We start from the raw sequence: 17,815 nt of genomic DNA, 5'->3' as shown, positions 1-17,815 counted from the left end.
AATGGCTCGACCCCTTTCCAGTCTCTTCCTGATGATGCCTCTCGGCTTGTTTGCTTAGTGTGCATATCTTCTCATTCTGTACTTGTTAAAATGTTGCTGAGTTCATCTCAAGTCACTACTCACCTGCATGTTTTTCTCTCTTTCCAGCATTTTTTTAATTTTATTTTTTGGAAGGTCCCAGGCCAGGGATTGAACCTGTGCCACAGCAGCAACCCAAGCCAATGCAGTGGTAATGCTGGCTCCTTCACTGCTGAGCCATAGAACTCTATGTTTCTCTCTTTAAATAGCTGATTCCTTCTCAGTGACTGGTTCTCACTCTTGAGCGTGGCATGAGCCTAGGGCTGCCCAGACAGTGGGGTTCGCTAAGGTTAATGTCCTGATGGCCAAGCCACCTGTATCTGGTAGGGGGTGGTTTAGGATTCTCCAGCACCAGGGAGACGGCTCCTCTCTGTGCTGGGCAGTTGGGCTGTGCAGAATATCCCAGACGCATCCTCATCCATCCCTTGTCTCCAGAGGTGACCTGCTTTTCCAAGGGCCTTCGGAACTGGAGACTCAAGGCTGAAGGGGTCTGCCCTCTGATATCCACAGAGCCATGGACCAGGAATGGGAAGAATGAAAACAAGATTGGGGAAGCTCCCATCATGGCTCAGTGGTACTGAATCCAACTAGTATCCATGAAGATGCGATCCCTGGCTTCTTGCAGTGTGTTAAGCATCTGGCGTTGCTATGGGCTGTGGTGTAGGTTGTGCAGATGCGGCTCAGATGCCCCGTTGCTGTGGCTGTGGCGTAGAATGGCAGTTGTAGCTCCCATTTGACCCCTAGCCTGGGAGTTTCCATATGCCTTGGGTACAGCCCTAAAAAGGCAAAAAAGACCAAAAAAAAAAGAAAGAAAGAAATAAGATTGGGCATCAAAGTCCAGCCCAGCCAAGGAAAGGAGCATGTTTCAAAGTCCAGGATGAATAACAAGTAGTACTTAAGTTTGTTTTCCCTGAAAACAATCTGTTTCCCAGTATAAAGTGGTAGAGGTGATGCAGACCAAAAACCTACACAGATTCAAATACAATTTATGAAGGGCATAGGCTATGAAGAGAAGCTAAAGATGTTCCCTGCCCTGGCATAGTTCGGGGGTGGTTCTCTGAGCCAGAATCCTGGGTCGGATGGACGGACTGGACTCAGGGTGGCATTTCTGATGCTCTCAGATGGATGGTCTGGGCCAGCCCGAGGAGCAAGAGGACATCCCTGAATGTGACAGCCCACTGAAAGCCAGTGCCTCGACCACCTGGGCATGGCTGTCCGGGCTCCTCCGCCCCCCATCCCTCCCAGGACAGGAAGGGACCGATGGCTTACTTCAGTTCCTGATCCTGGCAAGAAGTTCTTGACAACGATGGTTTTGCCCAGGGCTGGGAAAGGGGCTTCCATGACGCTCCTCATGAGAGGCTGGACCAAGGCGGGAGAGATGCCTCGTCGTTTTTCCACCTCATCCAAGATCTACAAGGGGCAGAAAAGCAGCTCAGCTCTCCGCTTAGCTATCCTGAGGCCAGGTCACCGAGGTGTAGCTCTGTCCCAGGTGAAGTGTGCCCGTCACAGAGGTGGAACCACTGTGGGGACGCCCTGTTCTCCTCAGGCCAAAGTACAGTCTCCTCCACCCTGTGGGGGCCCCGATTCTCCCCCCTACATCACCACTGCAGTTTCGGCCACTGAAGGGGTGATGTAGCGCTCCTTGCCCCCTCGACTTTGAAAACTGTCTTATTTGTCGCCTGGGTCTGGCTGTGTGACTTAGTGGATCTCTCTGTGCATCATCAATGGTAAACAGCTTAGCCATCACCCACAACCTTCAGACCAACTTATCAAGGGGAGGACAAGCGCTCCCAAGGGGGTGAAAACTGGTTTTGGGGGTGGTGGTGAAAAAACTTCAATATTGTGAGGGTTTGTAGTCTTCTAAGGGGCACAGTGCATGAACAGATCTGTGACATAACTATGACATCAAACATGCCTCTGTCCATCAATTGATGAAAGATGAGCAAAATGTGATAGTCATAGAGTGGAATGTTATTCAGCCGTAAGAAGGAATAAAATACGGATACATGTTCGACATGGATGACCTTGGGAAACACGATGCTAAGCGAAAATAGGCCAGACCCCAAAGGACAAATATTGCATGACTCCATTTACGTGAGAGCCTAGAGTCAAATTCATAAAAGAGACTGAAAGGAGAATGGTGGTTGCCAGAGGCGCAGGGGGCGGGGGGTGAATGTTTAATGAGTACTGAGTTTTATTTATGTCTCTGTGTGTGTGTATGTATATAAGTATGTGTGTAGGTATATACATATGTATCTATTTTATTTATTTATTGTCTTTTAGGGCCACACTTGCCCTGCAGCATATGGAAGTTCCCAGGCTAGGGGTTGAACTGGAGCTACAGCTGCTGGCCTACACCACAGCCACAGCAACACAGGATCCAAGTCACACCTGTGACCTACACCACAGCTCACAGCAATGCTGGATCCTTAAAACTTAACCCACTAAGCGGGGCCAGGGATTAAACCTGCATCCTCATGGATCCTAGTCGGGTTTGTTACCACCGAGCCATGATGGGTACTCCCCTGAGTTTTATTTTTAATTTTCTTTCTTTCTTTTTCTTTTTAGGGCCATACCGGCAGCATATGGAAGTTTCCAGGCTAGGGGTTGAATTGAAGCAACAGCTGCCGGCCTACACTACAGCCACAGCAACGCAGGATCCAAGCCGAGCGTGCCACCCACACCACAGCTCATGGCAACGCTGGATCCTTAACCCACTGAGGGAGGCCAGGGATCAAACCTTGGTCCTCGTGGATACTAGTCAGGTTCATTACTGCTGAGCCACAACGGGAACTCCTCAGGAAGGCTTTAAAATAGATTTATGGGGAGTTCCCGTCGTGGCGCAGTGGTTAACGAATCCGACTAGGAACCATGAGGTTGCGGGTTCGATCCCTGCCCTTGCTCAGTGGGTTAAGGATCCGGCGTTGCCGTGAGCTGTGGTGTAGGTTGCAGACGCGGCTCGGATCCCGCCTTGCTGTGGCTCTGGCGTAGGCCAGTGGCTACAGCTCCAATTCAACCCCTAGCCTGGGAATCTCCATATGCCGCGGGAGCGGCCCAAGAAAGAGCAACAACAACAACAACAAAAGACAAAAAAAAAAAAAAGAAAAAAAAATAGATTTATGGATTAGAGGTTCACATCTGGTTAACACAGGAAACAAATGTTGAATTACACCTAATATTTGAGATTGGCATTCTAATTATCTGCGACACACCAATCCAGAATACTAGGGTAGATGAGCCATTTCAGCATGGCAATGCCTAAGTCTTGATATACTGGCTCATGTTCCAAAAAGAAGGATCCAATTATATTAAGATTTTTTTAACGATTTTTATTTTTTCATTATAGTTGGTTTACAGTGTTCTGTCAATTTTCTACTGTACAGCAAAGTGACCCAGTCACACACACACTCTTTTTTTACATTATCCTCCATCATAAGTGACTAGATATGGTTCCCAGTGCTATACAGCAGCATCTCATTGCTATATTAAGATTTTGAGGGAGTTTCCATCATGGCTCACTGGAAATGAATCTGGCTAGCACCCATGAGGAAGCAGGTTTGATTCCTAGCCTTGCTCAGTGGGTTAAGGATCTAGCTTTGCCATGAGCTGTGGTGTAGGTTGAAGACAGGGCTCGGATTTCAAGTTGCTATGGCTGTAGCGTAGGCTGGTAGCTGCAGGTCTGATTCAACCCCTAGCCTGGGAACCTCCATGTGCACTGGCGTAGCCCTAAAAAGACAAAAAAAAAAAAAAAAAAAAAAAAAAGATTCTGAGAGCAGTCTTAAATGATTAATTTCACACCACACACACACACACACACCAGATATACACACAGAACACACAATGTGACAAAAGACAATGATTAGAGGAAGCAAAGTAAGACATTTGGGACATTCTGAGATGATCCCCCTCGCCCTCCCCCTCCCCCTCAACTGCAATGACTTTGACTTTCTCCCTCCCCCCCACTTCCTGGGCCACAGCCTTCATCACCTCTTATTTCCTGTCCCAAGGATCAGGGAATGGAGGAGGCTCCAGGCAGGGAGGAGCAAGCAGGGGGAAGGAAAGCAGGTGAGAGTAAGATGATAAAGGCCTTGGGAACTGGGGTGTCCCATGTCCTCCCCGGTCCTGCTCTGCATCCCTTCCTCCCCTCTCTGGGGCCCAGGTCCTCACCTTCGAAAAGAGGCTGAAGCATCCCAGACGGCTCACGATGCAGTAGACTTCAGGGAGACGCTTTCCTTTGCCACCAGGCTTTTTGGAGGGAAACACAAGGAAACCGTAAATGTTACTAATCTCAGCGGAGGAAGGACCCCAAATGCTTTTGACTTGGTGCCTATTATGTGCCAGACGTTTCTACACAATTTCAGCTTTTGAAACTCAGGGAGGAAAAGTAGTTACCACTACCCCACCTTAGAAGTGGAGGCACTTCTGGTTAGTACATATTTAAAAATTCTCCCAAGGAAAAAATAATAATAATAATAAAAAAATAAAAATTCTCCCAAGGGACCAAATCAAGAGTGTTGTGCATATACAGTAGGTGCTCAACATGGGCTTACACAACCATAAGGTAAGGAAGCTTAACCGTTTACCTATGTCACTGTAGCTTCTCTCAAGGAACTTATTTATCCCTTACAATTGTAATAATTCCAAATGAGAAATCATTTCTGAAAATGCTTTTTGGAAACTGACTTTTAGTTTTCAAAACAAAAAGCAAATAAATTTCAATACTTAAACTCTAAAGTAATTACAGCAACAAAATGCATTATTCCACTTAACTTTTTCAATTATTATCCATACTTTTATTTTTTGATTGCACCTACAGCATGCACAAGTTCCAGGGCCAGGGATTGAATCCGTACCACAGCAGCGACACTGCCAGATCCTTTTTTTTTTTTTTTTTAACAGCTTCCTGATGATTGTTTATTTTTATTTTATTTATTTTTCACTTTTTGCCTTGTTAGGGCCACACCTGTGGCATGTGGAGGTTCCCAGGCTAGGGGTCGAAGTGGAGGTGTAGCCGCTGGCATACACCATGGCTCATGGCAATGCCGGCTCCTTAACCCACTGAGCGAGGCCAGGCATCAAACCTGTGTCCTCATGAATGCTAGTCAATTTCATTTCCGCTGAGCCATGATGGGAACTCTAGACAATGCCAGATCCTTAACCTGCTGAGCCACCAGGGAATTCCTATTATCCTTATTTTTTATGCACCGATTCAACAATTATTTACTGAACAGCCATGATGTGCTATGCATTCTTCTTGACTCTATGTTAGCCTATTTAAAAGACTAAAATATACTCTCAGTGGAAAATGATTTGTCACTATTGAAAATTTTCCCAGATATGGCCCTCAAAAAGATAAGTTCTAAAATGTTGTGGCATGGTCAATTTCATTGGAGTAAGTTTCTTTTCTTCTTTCTTTCTTTCTTTTCTTTTTTTTTTGTCTTTTTAGGGCTGCACCCGCAGCACATGGAGGTTCCCAGGTTAGGGGCTGAATCTGAGCTACAGCTGCCGGCCTACACCACAGCCACAGCAACACCAGATCCGAGCCGAGTCTGCAACCTACGCCATAGCTCATGGCAACGCCAGGTCTTTAACCCACTGAGTGAGGCCAGGGATTGAACCCACATCTTCATGGATACTAATCAGGTTCATTACCACTGAGCCACAACAGAAACTTCAAGTTTCTGACTTTTAGAGGTTAATGTTCTGAAGGAGACAGTCAAATTATTTGCATCATGAACAATAAAACCATCCTTCTTCTGCCCTTACAACAACCATGAACGATCTCTCTAAGCTATCAAGGTGGATTGAGCACACTTTATTAGAAAGGACATTTGGCTTGAGAAGAAAGTCCTTCATTAGCATGAAAAACAATGGAGAAAGTATTTGCTTTCCAAGGGAGACAGACAGATGCATTGTTGCATCTACCGGCAAGCACCAGGTGGGCCTCCAAATACTCCTCCCGATTAACTAGTGACGTCTCCTGTCCCTTCTGCTGTGGTACGGAGTGAATGAACCCTTAGCGCTGGCTCGGCACAGCACTCTGGCTGTGTGAGAGCAGGGTGTACTCACCAGCAGTCTTCGGCAGTAACCAAACCTCCTGCTCCCATCTTCTCCAGTTAAGACAAATGAGAATGTTTCACTGTGGTTGGGAAAACAAGAGCATGTTACAAAGCAAACGAAACAAAAGACACTTGGCGGAGAGCAATCAGGGGACCTTCTCGAGGAGGCTGGCAGAAAGGGCTGCTCCCTGTCCTGCTTGCCCATCTCTGAGCTGGGACTCTGGTCGCCTACAGCTTTGGCGTCTGCGTCGGGGAAAGGGAGCCTTAAAGTGTCACTGTATCCTGAGAGGAGGGGAGCAAGTTTCTTTCCACTCTGAGCCCTCATACAATTCTAGTACCTGTGCCATCCCCTGGCACCAATACAGCAGCCATCACTGGGCCTCCACTGTGGTGGGCCTGGCAGCGAGGGGCAGCTGCCGATCTGGGAATGTGATTCAGGGAGGGAGCAGCTTGGAGTGGCCCAGACCTGCGTCCCTCTCAGAACAGGCCGTGTGTGGCTGTCCTGGGCATGGTCTGCCAGAGCCACCCTGAGGCTTAGACTGTCTTTAAAGACTACTGGGCCAACTTCCAGAAACACAAATCCCTCAGACACTTAGGATCTGGCCCCCCCCAAGTTTGGTCAATTGCTGAAACATATGATGATAAAATATTGGGGTCCAACAACATGCATTAAAGCAAAAACGTATCACAATCCGAGTACTAGCTGGTCGGGCTAAGGGAGCCACGCTCCCCGACCACTGGACATGGACTGGTGACAGGCAAAGTTTTCCTAAACTAAGAAGTACCTGACTGTCCATCATGTCAGCTTATGAAACATTCCCGGATGGAGTGGGGGGTCTGGGAATCTGCATACTGAGCAGGTAATTCTTATCTACAGGGAAGTTTTTTTTTTGTCTTGTTAGGGCTGCACTGGTGGCCAATGGAGGTTCCCAGGCTAGGGGTCTAATCAGAGCTGTTGTCACCAGCCTACACCACAGCCACAGCCACACAGGACCTGAGCCGAGTCTGCAACCTACACCACAGCTCACGGCAATGCCAGATCCTTAACCCACTAAGCGAGGCAAGGGATGGAACCCAAAACCCATGGCTCCTAGTCGGATTCGTTAACCACTGAGCCACAGCGGGAACTCCTACAGGGAAGTTTTAAAAACAGCTGAGGGGAAAAAATTTCTACACTCGGGCCCACCAGGATCACTTAACAATAGGACTGACTTATGGGGTCTGTTGTCCAGGACCCCCTCTCTAGTTCTTTTTTTTTTGTCTTTTTAGGGCCTTACCCGAGGTATATGGAAACTCCCAGGCTCTAGGTGTCGAGTCAGAGCTGCAGCTGCTGGCCTACACCATAGCTCACGGCAATGCTGGATCCTTAACACACTGAGCAGGGCCAGGGATTGAACCCGAGTCCTCATGGAGACTAGTTGGGTTCAATACCACTGAGCCACGACAGGAACTCCCCTCTCTAGTCCTTGATTTAGTCTTTGCGGCAGGGAGAGGAGATGCCAGCACGTACCTGGTAAACTGCTGGACAGGAGTCCAATCCTTGGCGTCGGGGAAACAGAACTGGGGGATAGCCTTCAGCTGGTCCTCAGCTTCTCTCATGAACTTGAAAGACCTTTCCAGCTGCAGGGAGAAGGGCAAGAGAAGGCTGGAGAATATACATGAGCACTGGAGAGTGGGGTGGTGACCGGTAAGAGCATGTCTCCCACCTTCCCACAGCTGTGACTGCCACCTTCAATTCCACTCCTTTTAAAAACTGTTATAATTTGGGAGTTCCCATCATGAGTCAGTGGTAACAAACTGGACAAGTATCCATGAGGATGTGAGTTTGATCTGATCCCTGGTCTTACTCAGTGGCTTAAAGATCCAGCGTTGCCGTGAGCTATGGAGTAGTTTGCAGATGTGGCTTGGATCCCACATGGCTGTGGCTGTGGTATAGGCTAGCAGCCACAGCTCCAATTCCACCCCTAGCCTGGAAGCTTCCATATGCTGCATGTGTGGCCCTAAAAAAAATAAATAAATAAATTTAAATTTTTTACAGCTGCGCCCATGGCATATGGAAGTTCCCAGGCCAGAGACGGAATCAAAGCTGCAGCTGCGACCTACGCCACAGCTATGGCAATGCTGGACTCTTTAACCCATTGTGCCAGGCAGAGGACTGAACCTGAACCACTGTGGCTGGATTCTTAACCCACTCCACTTCATCCTTTTTTTTTTTGGTCTCTTTTTTTGGGCCACACCCGCGGCATATGGAGGTTCTCAGGCTAGGGGTCTAATCAGAGCTACAGCTGCTGGCTTCCGCCAGAGCCACAGCAATGCCAGACCCGAGCTGTGTCTGTGACCTATATCATAGCTCACGGCAGCGCCGGATCTTTAACCCACTGAGCAAGGCCAGGAATCGAACTGGCGACATCATGGTTCCTAGTTGGATTTGTTTCCCCTGCGCCATAATGGGAACTCCAACCCACTCCACCTCAGCAGGAACTCCTGAAGCTCCGCTGCTGAGGAGGTCTGAAGATCAGTCTGCTTGGCCTTTGGTTCTTCAGGGCAGTTCCCACCATTGTCTTATGGGGGAAGTAAGGAGAAAAAATAACGTGCTTCACAGAAATGTTTTCTATGCCTAATGTTCTGGAATATAAGTATTTTAATCAATAAGGAAAAATGGTCATAGCAATCCCTTCTAAATGGGAGACTCATGAATCTGCAAGGCGGGGTCTCAAATCTTCCAACCTCAGTGCCAAAGCAAACCACTCCTCCTTGATCAAGGCAAAGATATTTTACAAAGCTTTTTAGTGAATACATCTTGCTAAGTTATAGTATATGGTGAAATTTAACTCACTTTAGGAAGTCTTTGAATGGCGGAACTAAAGGAAACGAGACATCATCCAGCCTGACATTCTTTTTTTTTTTTTTTTTTTTTTTGGCCACTCCAAGGCATGCAAAAGTTCTCAGGCCAGGGATGGAACCCATGCCACAGCAGTGACCTGAGCTACTGCAGTGATAACTGCTGAGTCACAAGAGGAAATCCTACATTCTTATTTTATTTTTTTTAGGGCCGCACCCGCGGCATATGGAGGTTCCCAGGCTAGGGGTCCAATCAGAGCTACAGCTGCCAGCCGACACCAGAGCCACAGCAACGCGGGATCCGAGCCGCATCTGCGACCTACACCACAGCTCACAGCACCACCGGATTGTTAACCCACTGAGCAAGGCCAGGGATGGAACCCGCAACCTCATGGTTCCCAGTTGGATACCTTTCCATTGTTCCACGACGGACACTCCCAACAATCTTATTTTAGAGATAAGCTCTGAGAAGTTAAGTAATTTGTCCATGATTACGTAGCTAATATGGCATCTAGTAGGGAATCGAAACAATCTCATTCTCTCGTCTGTCTTTCTCTCATTTATCTGACATCGGAGATTGGATGAATGTCGCCCCGTTTCAAAACAGAATGGACTGATAAATTCTGATAGAGAGATTATATTTAAAGCCATGAGACTGCTTCTTCTGTGTCTGAACAGGTATCTGTGCTTGTAAAAAGCCAGTCCCTCTGGGGAATCTGCTGGACAACAACGAGCATGTAGTTAAATATACTGTGCTGGATGGGATGGTGCGGGGGTGAATTATACGTTTCTGGGTTTTTTTTTTTGCCTCAATTGAAACAAAAAAGAGGTACTCTGGGTATAAGTTCTGAAAACTAAAAGGAATCGTTTATAATTAGCATAGTTTGCTTATAAACTGGTATGTCTAAAGTGTTGGGAAGAATTGTTGGCTATTTGTTGCTGAAAGGTTTACACTTGTTAAATTTCCTCCATAAATGGTTAAAGAAAAATAATTTATGCTAAGTTAGTGTCAGTCATTTGAAATACTGGATATTGGAAATGAGTGGAGTCTGTATTTCTGAAGTTAGGAAATTGTAGTGTCTAACCTATTTTTTTTTTTTTTTTTTTTGCTTTTTTAGCAAAGAAGCACTTCCAACAGGAGTGGTTAAATAGATTAGGGTATACCCACACAACATAACATTATCTAATTTAAAAAATGATGCCTTAGAATCTGTATTAAATATGTTTATAAACAATAGGTTTACAAAACACAACACAGAAATTATACAATGTATGATCCCTGGCTTTGTTAAAAAATTATACTATTGTGAGAGACTGGAAGAAAACAATCGAATGCTAACAGTGATGATCTCTGTGGGATTATAGATGAGTTCTGGACTGGTACCCCTTTTGACAGTGACTGTACAACTTTCCATTCAAAGAAGTTTTAAGGGGATGTCTAGGAGTCTGGAGATTCCATGTTAGAAACTCAGGCAGTCAGTAGTTAGGGTGATCCACGAATTAATTCACGAGCTGATGCCTTTATTCCTGGAACGCTGATTAAGTATTGCTGCACAACAACTGCACTAGGCCCCAAGGGAAGGAAACAAAATAATAGGATAGTCCTTCCTGCCTTGGTGCCCGCTGGCTCCGTGTGGTTCTCAACTAAACGTGGGTACACCCAGGGCACTGGGGTCCTCAGGGGGTCATCCTGGAGGTCAGATGGAGGGAGGAGAGTAAGGTGCCAGTGTGGAGGGTGGTGCCCATGGTTTATTTCAGTTGTAGATTTTTCTATCCTAAACCCCAAGGAGAGGACTTGATTGCCATGCTGGACCCCATCGGGCAGGGCAGAAGGAAGCTTGGACTAGGAGAGGAGGGAAAGGACAGCTGGGACCTAGGTCTTGGCAGATGCTGGGATTATGCTTGGGTGGTGGGAGCAACGGGGGACCTGGGGGAACCAGGACATGAGCTCCCTCCCCCTTCCTGTCTCTGAGCACCCTCACTGTATGAACTGTACAGAGAATGCCAACATTCAATCTCATGAGTCTTTGTAGGCTTATCTCATGTCCCCCCACCCCCTTCTTTTTTTTTTTTTTTTTTTGTCTTTTTGCTATTTCTTGGGCCGCTCCCTCGGCATATGGAGATTCCCAGGCTAGGGGCTGAATCAGAGCTGTAGCTGCCGGCCTACACCACAGCCACAGCAACGCCAGATCTGAGCCTCGTCTGCGACCTACCCCACAGCTCACAGCAATGCCAGATCCTTAACCCACTGAGCACGGCCAGGGATTGAACCCGCATCCTCATGGATACTAGTCGGGTTGGTTAACCACTGAGCTACAATGGGAACTTCGGATCTCAGTAAATTCTAGTTGAACTGAATTAGAACGTGGTGGAAGCTCTTTAACACTGATGTCAAAGCCTAAGAATAATTTATATTACTGGCCATGCCTTTTTAGGCGTTATTGAGCACCATTTCATTTCAGATGCCATGAATTAATACATGGTCGAGCCAAAGCCACACAGCCATGACCCATGTTAGAAGAGACCACACACACACAGAGGTACACAGGGCACAGAGACATGGAGCAAGGACATGGACTTGACACTCCTTAAGGAGAGTTGTGTGGTTGACAGGAAAGAGGCTTCTAGGACAGACTGGGAAGAGATGTGCCTGGTTAAGGAGCTGAGGGAGGATGAAGAGGATGGAAGAGTCAGCAAAGTGGCCACATGGAGTTCCCTTTATGGCGCAACAGAAATGAATTTGACTAGGAAGCATGAGGTTGCGGGTTTTATCCCTGGCCTTGCTCAGTGGGTTAAGGATCCAGCATGGCTGTGAGCTGTGGTGTAGGTCTCAGACACGGCTCAGATCTGGCGATGCTGTGGTTCTGGCGTAGGCAGGCAGCAACAGCTCTGATTAGACTCCTAGGCTGGGAACCTCCATATGCTGTGAGTGTGGCCCTAAAAAGCAAAAAAAAAAAAAAAAAAAAAAAGCGAAGTGACCACAGGAAGTGGGTAAGTATTTCTGTCTCTGAGCCCTGAAACTCCCACCTCCCGAGACCTCCCAAATTCTCCAGTAGTGGTTTTTTTTTTCATTTGCTATACCTTAATTAGGATTCTGCATCTTGCTGAAACCATGAGTCATTTTGGCAAGAAAGCTAGAGTCCCTGGCTGACCGCAGAGGCCTGGCCCACCCTGTACCTTGAGAGGGAACTGCTGGGTGAGTTCTGGCACATACGCAGCCCCAGCCTGCTTCTTGTGCAAGGACACCACCACAAAGTACTCGAAGAGCTGCCTCTCCTGGTACTCCACGAGCTCCCTGTCCAGGGAGGGGTATCTTGGGGCCTGCTTCAGACGTGACTTCACATTGACCAGGCGCTGGCTGTGGGCTGGAGAGAGACAGAGAGAGAGAGAGAGTGCGCGAACGCCTGATAACTCGCTCCCAATGCGGAATTGGACAGAACTGCAACAGGTTACGATTCCCAGTTCAAAGTACTTTTTCTAATCCTAAAAAAGTGTTCGGGTGTTCCCACATTTAACAAATTACTAAAAAATCCCTCTTTATTTGGGCTCCTTGCCAGAGTTCTAGGAGGAGCAATACCCACCAGGACGCCAGGCTGATCAGGGTGCAGGAGCCTGGAATGTGTTGCCTCTGCTCCACCATGGACTTGCTGTGTGGACCTGGGGCAGCATCTTTGTTTTTTTTTTTGTTTTTGTTTTTGGCTTTTTAGAGCCACACCCAGGGCATATGGAAGTTCCCAGGCTAGGGGCCAAATCAGAGCTGTGGCTGCCAACCTGAGCCATAGCCATGGCAACTCAGAATCCAAGTCTCATCTGTAACCTACACTGCAGCTCAAAGCAATGCCTGATCCTTAACCCACTGAGCCAGGTCAGGGATCGAACCAGTGTCCTCATGGATACTAGTTGGGTTCATTACCCCTGAATCACAATGGGAACTCCTGGGGCAGCATCTTGAGTAAACTTCGGGCTCCTCTGTCAGATGGGGTGGGGACGCATCCCTCACTCGCTTCCTCCATCTTTCAGTTTGGGGGATATAACAAAATCCAGGCACGGAGCTTTTGGAGGTGGGATCTTTGAAAACATCTTGATAGGTGACTCAAGTGGCGGAGACTTGACTTACTTGAGAATGCCTCTCTGGCTACCCCTCTGTGCAACGGAAACAATTTGTTTCATTCCAGAGGTGGGTCAGCGAGCAGATGGGAGTTAGGGACAAACGAGGTAGGGCCACTGAGCAGATGGGTCCCCATCACCTCCCTGAGCAGTCCTGGACTACGGCTGTCTTTGGCTTGACCCTAGGGTCTGAAAAGTTGTAGAAAACTCTCTAAAGTTTAGCCTGAGATCACCAAATTTAGATCCACAGGGACCAATTATTTCAGTGACTTCATTTGACATATGAGGACCTAGAGGCCCTAGATCTTTAGTGATTTCCTCCAGATCACACAAACTTTTAAGTTTATTTTTTTAAATTTAACTTTTTTTTTCTCCTTTTTTGGCTGTCCCACGGCACACAGAATTCCCAGGCCAGGGATCAGATCCAAGCCAGAGTTGCAGCCTATGCTGCAGCTTCAGTGATGCCGGATCCTTAACCCACTGTGCTGGGGATTGAACCCGAGTCCCAGCCCTCCTAAGATGCTGCCGATCCTTAACCCACTGAGCCACAGCAGGAACTCCCATACAACCATTTTAGCTAGAGTGACACTGGAGCCCTGGGTCTCTGGAATCCCAGGCCAGCATTTCATATGGGTGTGAAAAACACCTGTGACATAACGGAGACATGGGAACAGGGAGTCACTGTAGCTGCAGCCACCCTGGATCTCTGTAGTGGAGTTGTGGGGCCCAGAGACCCAACGGGCCCCTTCTGTCCGTGCTCAGACGGTCACCCCTTGCCCAACCAGCTCGTGCAGGGCCGCTCTGTCCCGTTCCTCACACTGAACAGGAAGGACCGTCTTGTAGCTTCCCAGTCACCTGCACGCGCCTGCACAGCAACTGCTCTTCTCACCTTTCAGCTTCTCCTCGGTGTCACTGTCAGACTCACTGTTCTCATCTGTCACTAGATGAAAAACCACAACAACAAAGAAAAAAAAGTTGCAAACATGAGTTTTTCTTTTTATCGTTTTGTCTTTCTTTCTTTTTTTTTTTTTTGGTCTTTTTTTTTGCAATTTCTTGGGCCGCTCCCACGGCATATGGAGGTTCCCAGGCCAGGGGTCTAATTGGAGCCATAGCCACTGGCCTACACCAGAGCCACAGCAACGTGGGATCCAAGCCACGTCCTCAACCTACACCACAGCTCACGGCAACACCAGATCCTTAGCCCACTGAGCGAGGCCAGGGATCGAACCCGCAACCTTATGGTTCCTAGTCGGATTCATTAACCATTGAGCCACGACGGGAACTCCTACCGTTTTGTCTTTCTAAGGTGGCACCCGTGGCATATGGAAGTTCCCAGGCTAGGGGTCCCATTGGAGCTACAGCTGCTGGCCTACACCACAGCCACAGCAACATCAGATCTGAGCCGCATCTGCGACCTACACCGCAGCTCACAGCAACACCGGATCTTTAACCCACTGAGCAAGGCTGGGAATTGAATCCACGTCCTCATGGATACTAGTCAGGTTCATTACCACAGAGCCACAACAGCATATGGAAGTTCCCAGGCTCCAAATGTAAGTTTTTCTACTTCAGGGAACTTTTTACGCATGGCAGCACAAATCCAAGGTCTCTAGTTTAGAGGGGCTGCTTTCTTTCTTGTCCAGTTAAATGCAATGAACAAACTATACATTTGTCCAAATAAATGTATTTCCAAAGTAATCTGGCTCTAATTCAGATGATACCCGTATCACAAGATACTGGCACTTTTTATGCAAATGAAGCAAAGAAGGTGGCTCCTATGGGGAGGGCGGGCTTTATGGCTGGACAGAGAGAAAGGGTGGTGGGAGACCTTTACAAAGCCCGACTCGGGCTCCTCCCCAGTAAGCCAATCCCAAGCAACAGGAAGTCACTTCCAGGAAGACTCTGTTCTCAGATTCCTAGGGGAGGAGGGATGGTGGCAGGGGCCTACCTTTTCCTGAGTTGCTCTCCGTTGACTGGGACAGCCTCTTCACCCGTTTCTTTCCTCTCCGGGCCTCATAAATGGCATTGATTCGCAACACCAGCTGCCAGCCACCGGGAGAAGAAAAGCCAGTGTTAGCAGTGTCTTAGTGATCTAAGCTGCATCTGCGACCTACAGCACAGCTCATGGCAACACCAGATGCTTAACCCACTGAGTGAGGCCAGGTGTCGAACCTGCGTCCTCATGGATACTAGTTGGATTCATTTTTGCTGCACCATAACTGGAGCTCCCTTTCGATGCCCATTCTCTTCTAGGATGGAGGAGGGCCGGGGAAACAGGGAGGAAGGAGGCACTTCCCACTGACCGTGGGCATCTTTCAATCATTCTTTTCTGCCAGATGGAAGCGCGACTGCAGAGAACACTAAAGGAGGCTGCCAGCCTCACTGAGGTGTGGGCGGGTGCTGTCTGAACATGCTAACACATCCAGCTAGACACAGAGGGAGACACCATTTCACCAGCTAGTGGTGTGACAGCTGTCCCCCTGCCGCCCCCCCCCCCCCCCGATCCTGCAATGTCACTGTGGTTTGGGAAGGAGCGTTTCCCTCCAAAACAAAACAAGGAAGAGACAGAAGAAAAACATTCCCAGGCAGGGCTCTGTTGTGGGAATCATGCCACAGAGCAGCTGAGCAGCCCTGAGCAGGAAGGGAGCAGGGACTGTGGTGGACCTTTAGTCCCAGCTCCAGACTGCATGGGGCGGCGCCACGCACCAGCTCGTGCCCTTCCTGCAGAGGAACACTGGCTCCAGGCTTGCTGAGGCCTCTCCTGACCACTCCTGGGCTCAGGCGCCCAGCCCCTTGGCCTCTACTCAGCAGCACATCCTTCAGGCAGACTAGATGGGAGATTGAAGCCCTGGGTCATGTCCCCCCAGGCTTTATAGCACCACCTGCAACTCTCGGGATAGAAGCTTTCAGGGTTCCACCTGACTGGGAGAAAGGGAAGTCCACTGGTGCACAATTGAGGCAAACTAACCAGTCAATTTCTTTGTGTGTCTTTTTAGGGGCTGTACCCACAGCATATGGAAGTTCCCAGGCTAGGGGCTGAATTGCAGCTGTAGCCACCAGCCTATGTGACAGCCACAGCAACCATGGGATCCTAGGCACATCTTCGACCTACACCCCTTACCCATGGAGGAAGACACCATGTGATTGAGAAGCTAGTATTATTCACAAAAGCCAAGAAGTGAAAACCCAAACGTTGACTAACGGATGAGTGGATAAATACAGGGTACTATGTGCATGCAATGGAATACTATTCAGCCTTAAAAAAGGAAGGAAATTCTGACACCTGCTCCAGCATGAAAGAACCTTGAGGATATTTTACGCTAAGTGAAATAAGCCAGTCACGAAAGCATGAATATTATATGACACCACTTATATTTCTGTCAAATTCACAGAGACAGAAAGTAGCAAGGTGGACGCTAGGGGCGTGGGGAGTGGGAATGGGGAGCAAGCCTTTAGTGGAGTAAGTGCAGAGTTTCAGTTTCGGGCACTGAAGAGTTCTGGAGGTGGAGGTGATGATGGCTGCACAACAACGTGAATGTACTTCAGGCCACAGTGAACTAGATTCTTAAAAATGCTTAAAACGGTAAGTTTAATGTTATGCATATTTTATCATGATTTTAAAAATACAAATAAGGGAGTTCCCGTTGTGGCTCAGTAGTTAACGAATCCGACTAGGAACCATGAAGTTGCGGGTTCAATCCCTGGCCTTGCTTAGTGGGTTGAGGATCCAGCGTTGCCGTGAGCTGTGGTGTAGGTTGCAGACTCGGCTCAGATCCCCGTGTTGCTGTGGCTGTGGTGTAGGCCAGCGGCTACAGCTCTGATTCGACCCCTAGCCTGGGAACCTCCATATGCTGCGAGAGCGGCCCAAGAAATGGCAAAAAGACAATAAATAAATAAATAAAAATACAATAAGTAAACAAATGAGTTGCTAGGTCAAATCAGTTTGGGTAAGAAGGAAGTTTTAAAGCTCATTCAAAATATCCCTTCAAATATCCAAAAATAACTAGAAAGAAGACATTTACAATAACATTCTTCTATTTACTTAAATTAAAAAAAAAACACTTGGAGTTCCCGTTGTGGCGCAGTGGTTGACGAATCCGACTGGGAACCATGAGGTTGCGGGTTCGGTCCCTGCCCTTGCTCAGTGGGTTAACAATCCAGCATTGCCATGAGCTGTGGTGTAGGTTGCAGACTCGCCTCGGATCCCGCGTTGCTGTAGCTCTGGCATAGGCCAGCAGCTACAGCTCCAATTCGACCCCTATCCTGGGAACCTCCATGTGCCGCCCAAGAAATGGCAAAAAGACAAAAAAAATAAAAAAATAAAATAAATAAATAAATAAACGCTTGAATATAAGTTCCATGAAAGTAGGATTTTTTTGGGGGGGCCACACCCATGGCATGTGGAAGTTCCTGGGCCAGGGACTGAACCTGCACCACAGGAGTGACCTGAGCCATAGTAGGGACAACTCTGGATCCTTAATCCGCTAGGCTGCCTGGGAACTTCTCTGTCACTCTTGCTTACTGCTGTCATAGTACAGGATAGAAGAGTACCTGGCACATAGTAGGTACTCAATAAATATTTATTATTAGTTCGTTGAATGAATACTAAGAACCTCCTATGTGCAAGGGCTTTTGCTAGGAGCTATAAGGGATAAGAAGATATATAGGACATGGCACTTGTTCTCAGGGAGCTCACGAGCTACAGGGAAGGACCAAGAGGCATTCATAAC

At 47.9% G+C, this 17,815-nt stretch overlaps 1 protein-coding gene across 6 annotated transcripts in view; it reads right to left on the bottom strand.

The window, feature by feature from the left end:
- Positions 1-17,815, bottom strand: part of DENND2A (DENN domain containing 2A) — a 124,135-nt gene that overhangs the window by 28,971 nt on the left and 77,349 nt on the right. For all 6 annotated transcript variants that reach the window (XM_005654269.3, XM_005654270.3, XM_013983646.2 and 3 more), the window contains 7 exons: positions 15,034-15,127; positions 13,975-14,025; positions 12,156-12,343; positions 7,648-7,757; positions 6,148-6,217; positions 4,246-4,323; positions 1,348-1,488 (listed from right to left, as the gene is read on the bottom strand). In XM_005654269.3, the coding sequence (XP_005654326.1) occupies positions 1,348-1,488; positions 4,246-4,323; positions 6,148-6,217; positions 7,648-7,757; positions 12,156-12,343; positions 13,975-14,025; positions 15,034-15,127 (732 nt within the window). The remainder of the gene's footprint in view (positions 1-1,347; positions 1,489-4,245; positions 4,324-6,147; positions 6,218-7,647; positions 7,758-12,155; positions 12,344-13,974; positions 14,026-15,033; positions 15,128-17,815) is intronic.

Source organism: Sus scrofa, chromosome 18 (genome assembly GCF_000003025.6).
Source record: "Sus scrofa isolate TJ Tabasco breed Duroc chromosome 18, Sscrofa11.1, whole genome shotgun sequence".
Lineage (NCBI taxonomy): Eukaryota > Metazoa > Chordata > Mammalia > Artiodactyla > Suidae > Sus > Sus scrofa.
This window is presented reverse-complemented; position numbering and strand designations above follow the sequence as displayed.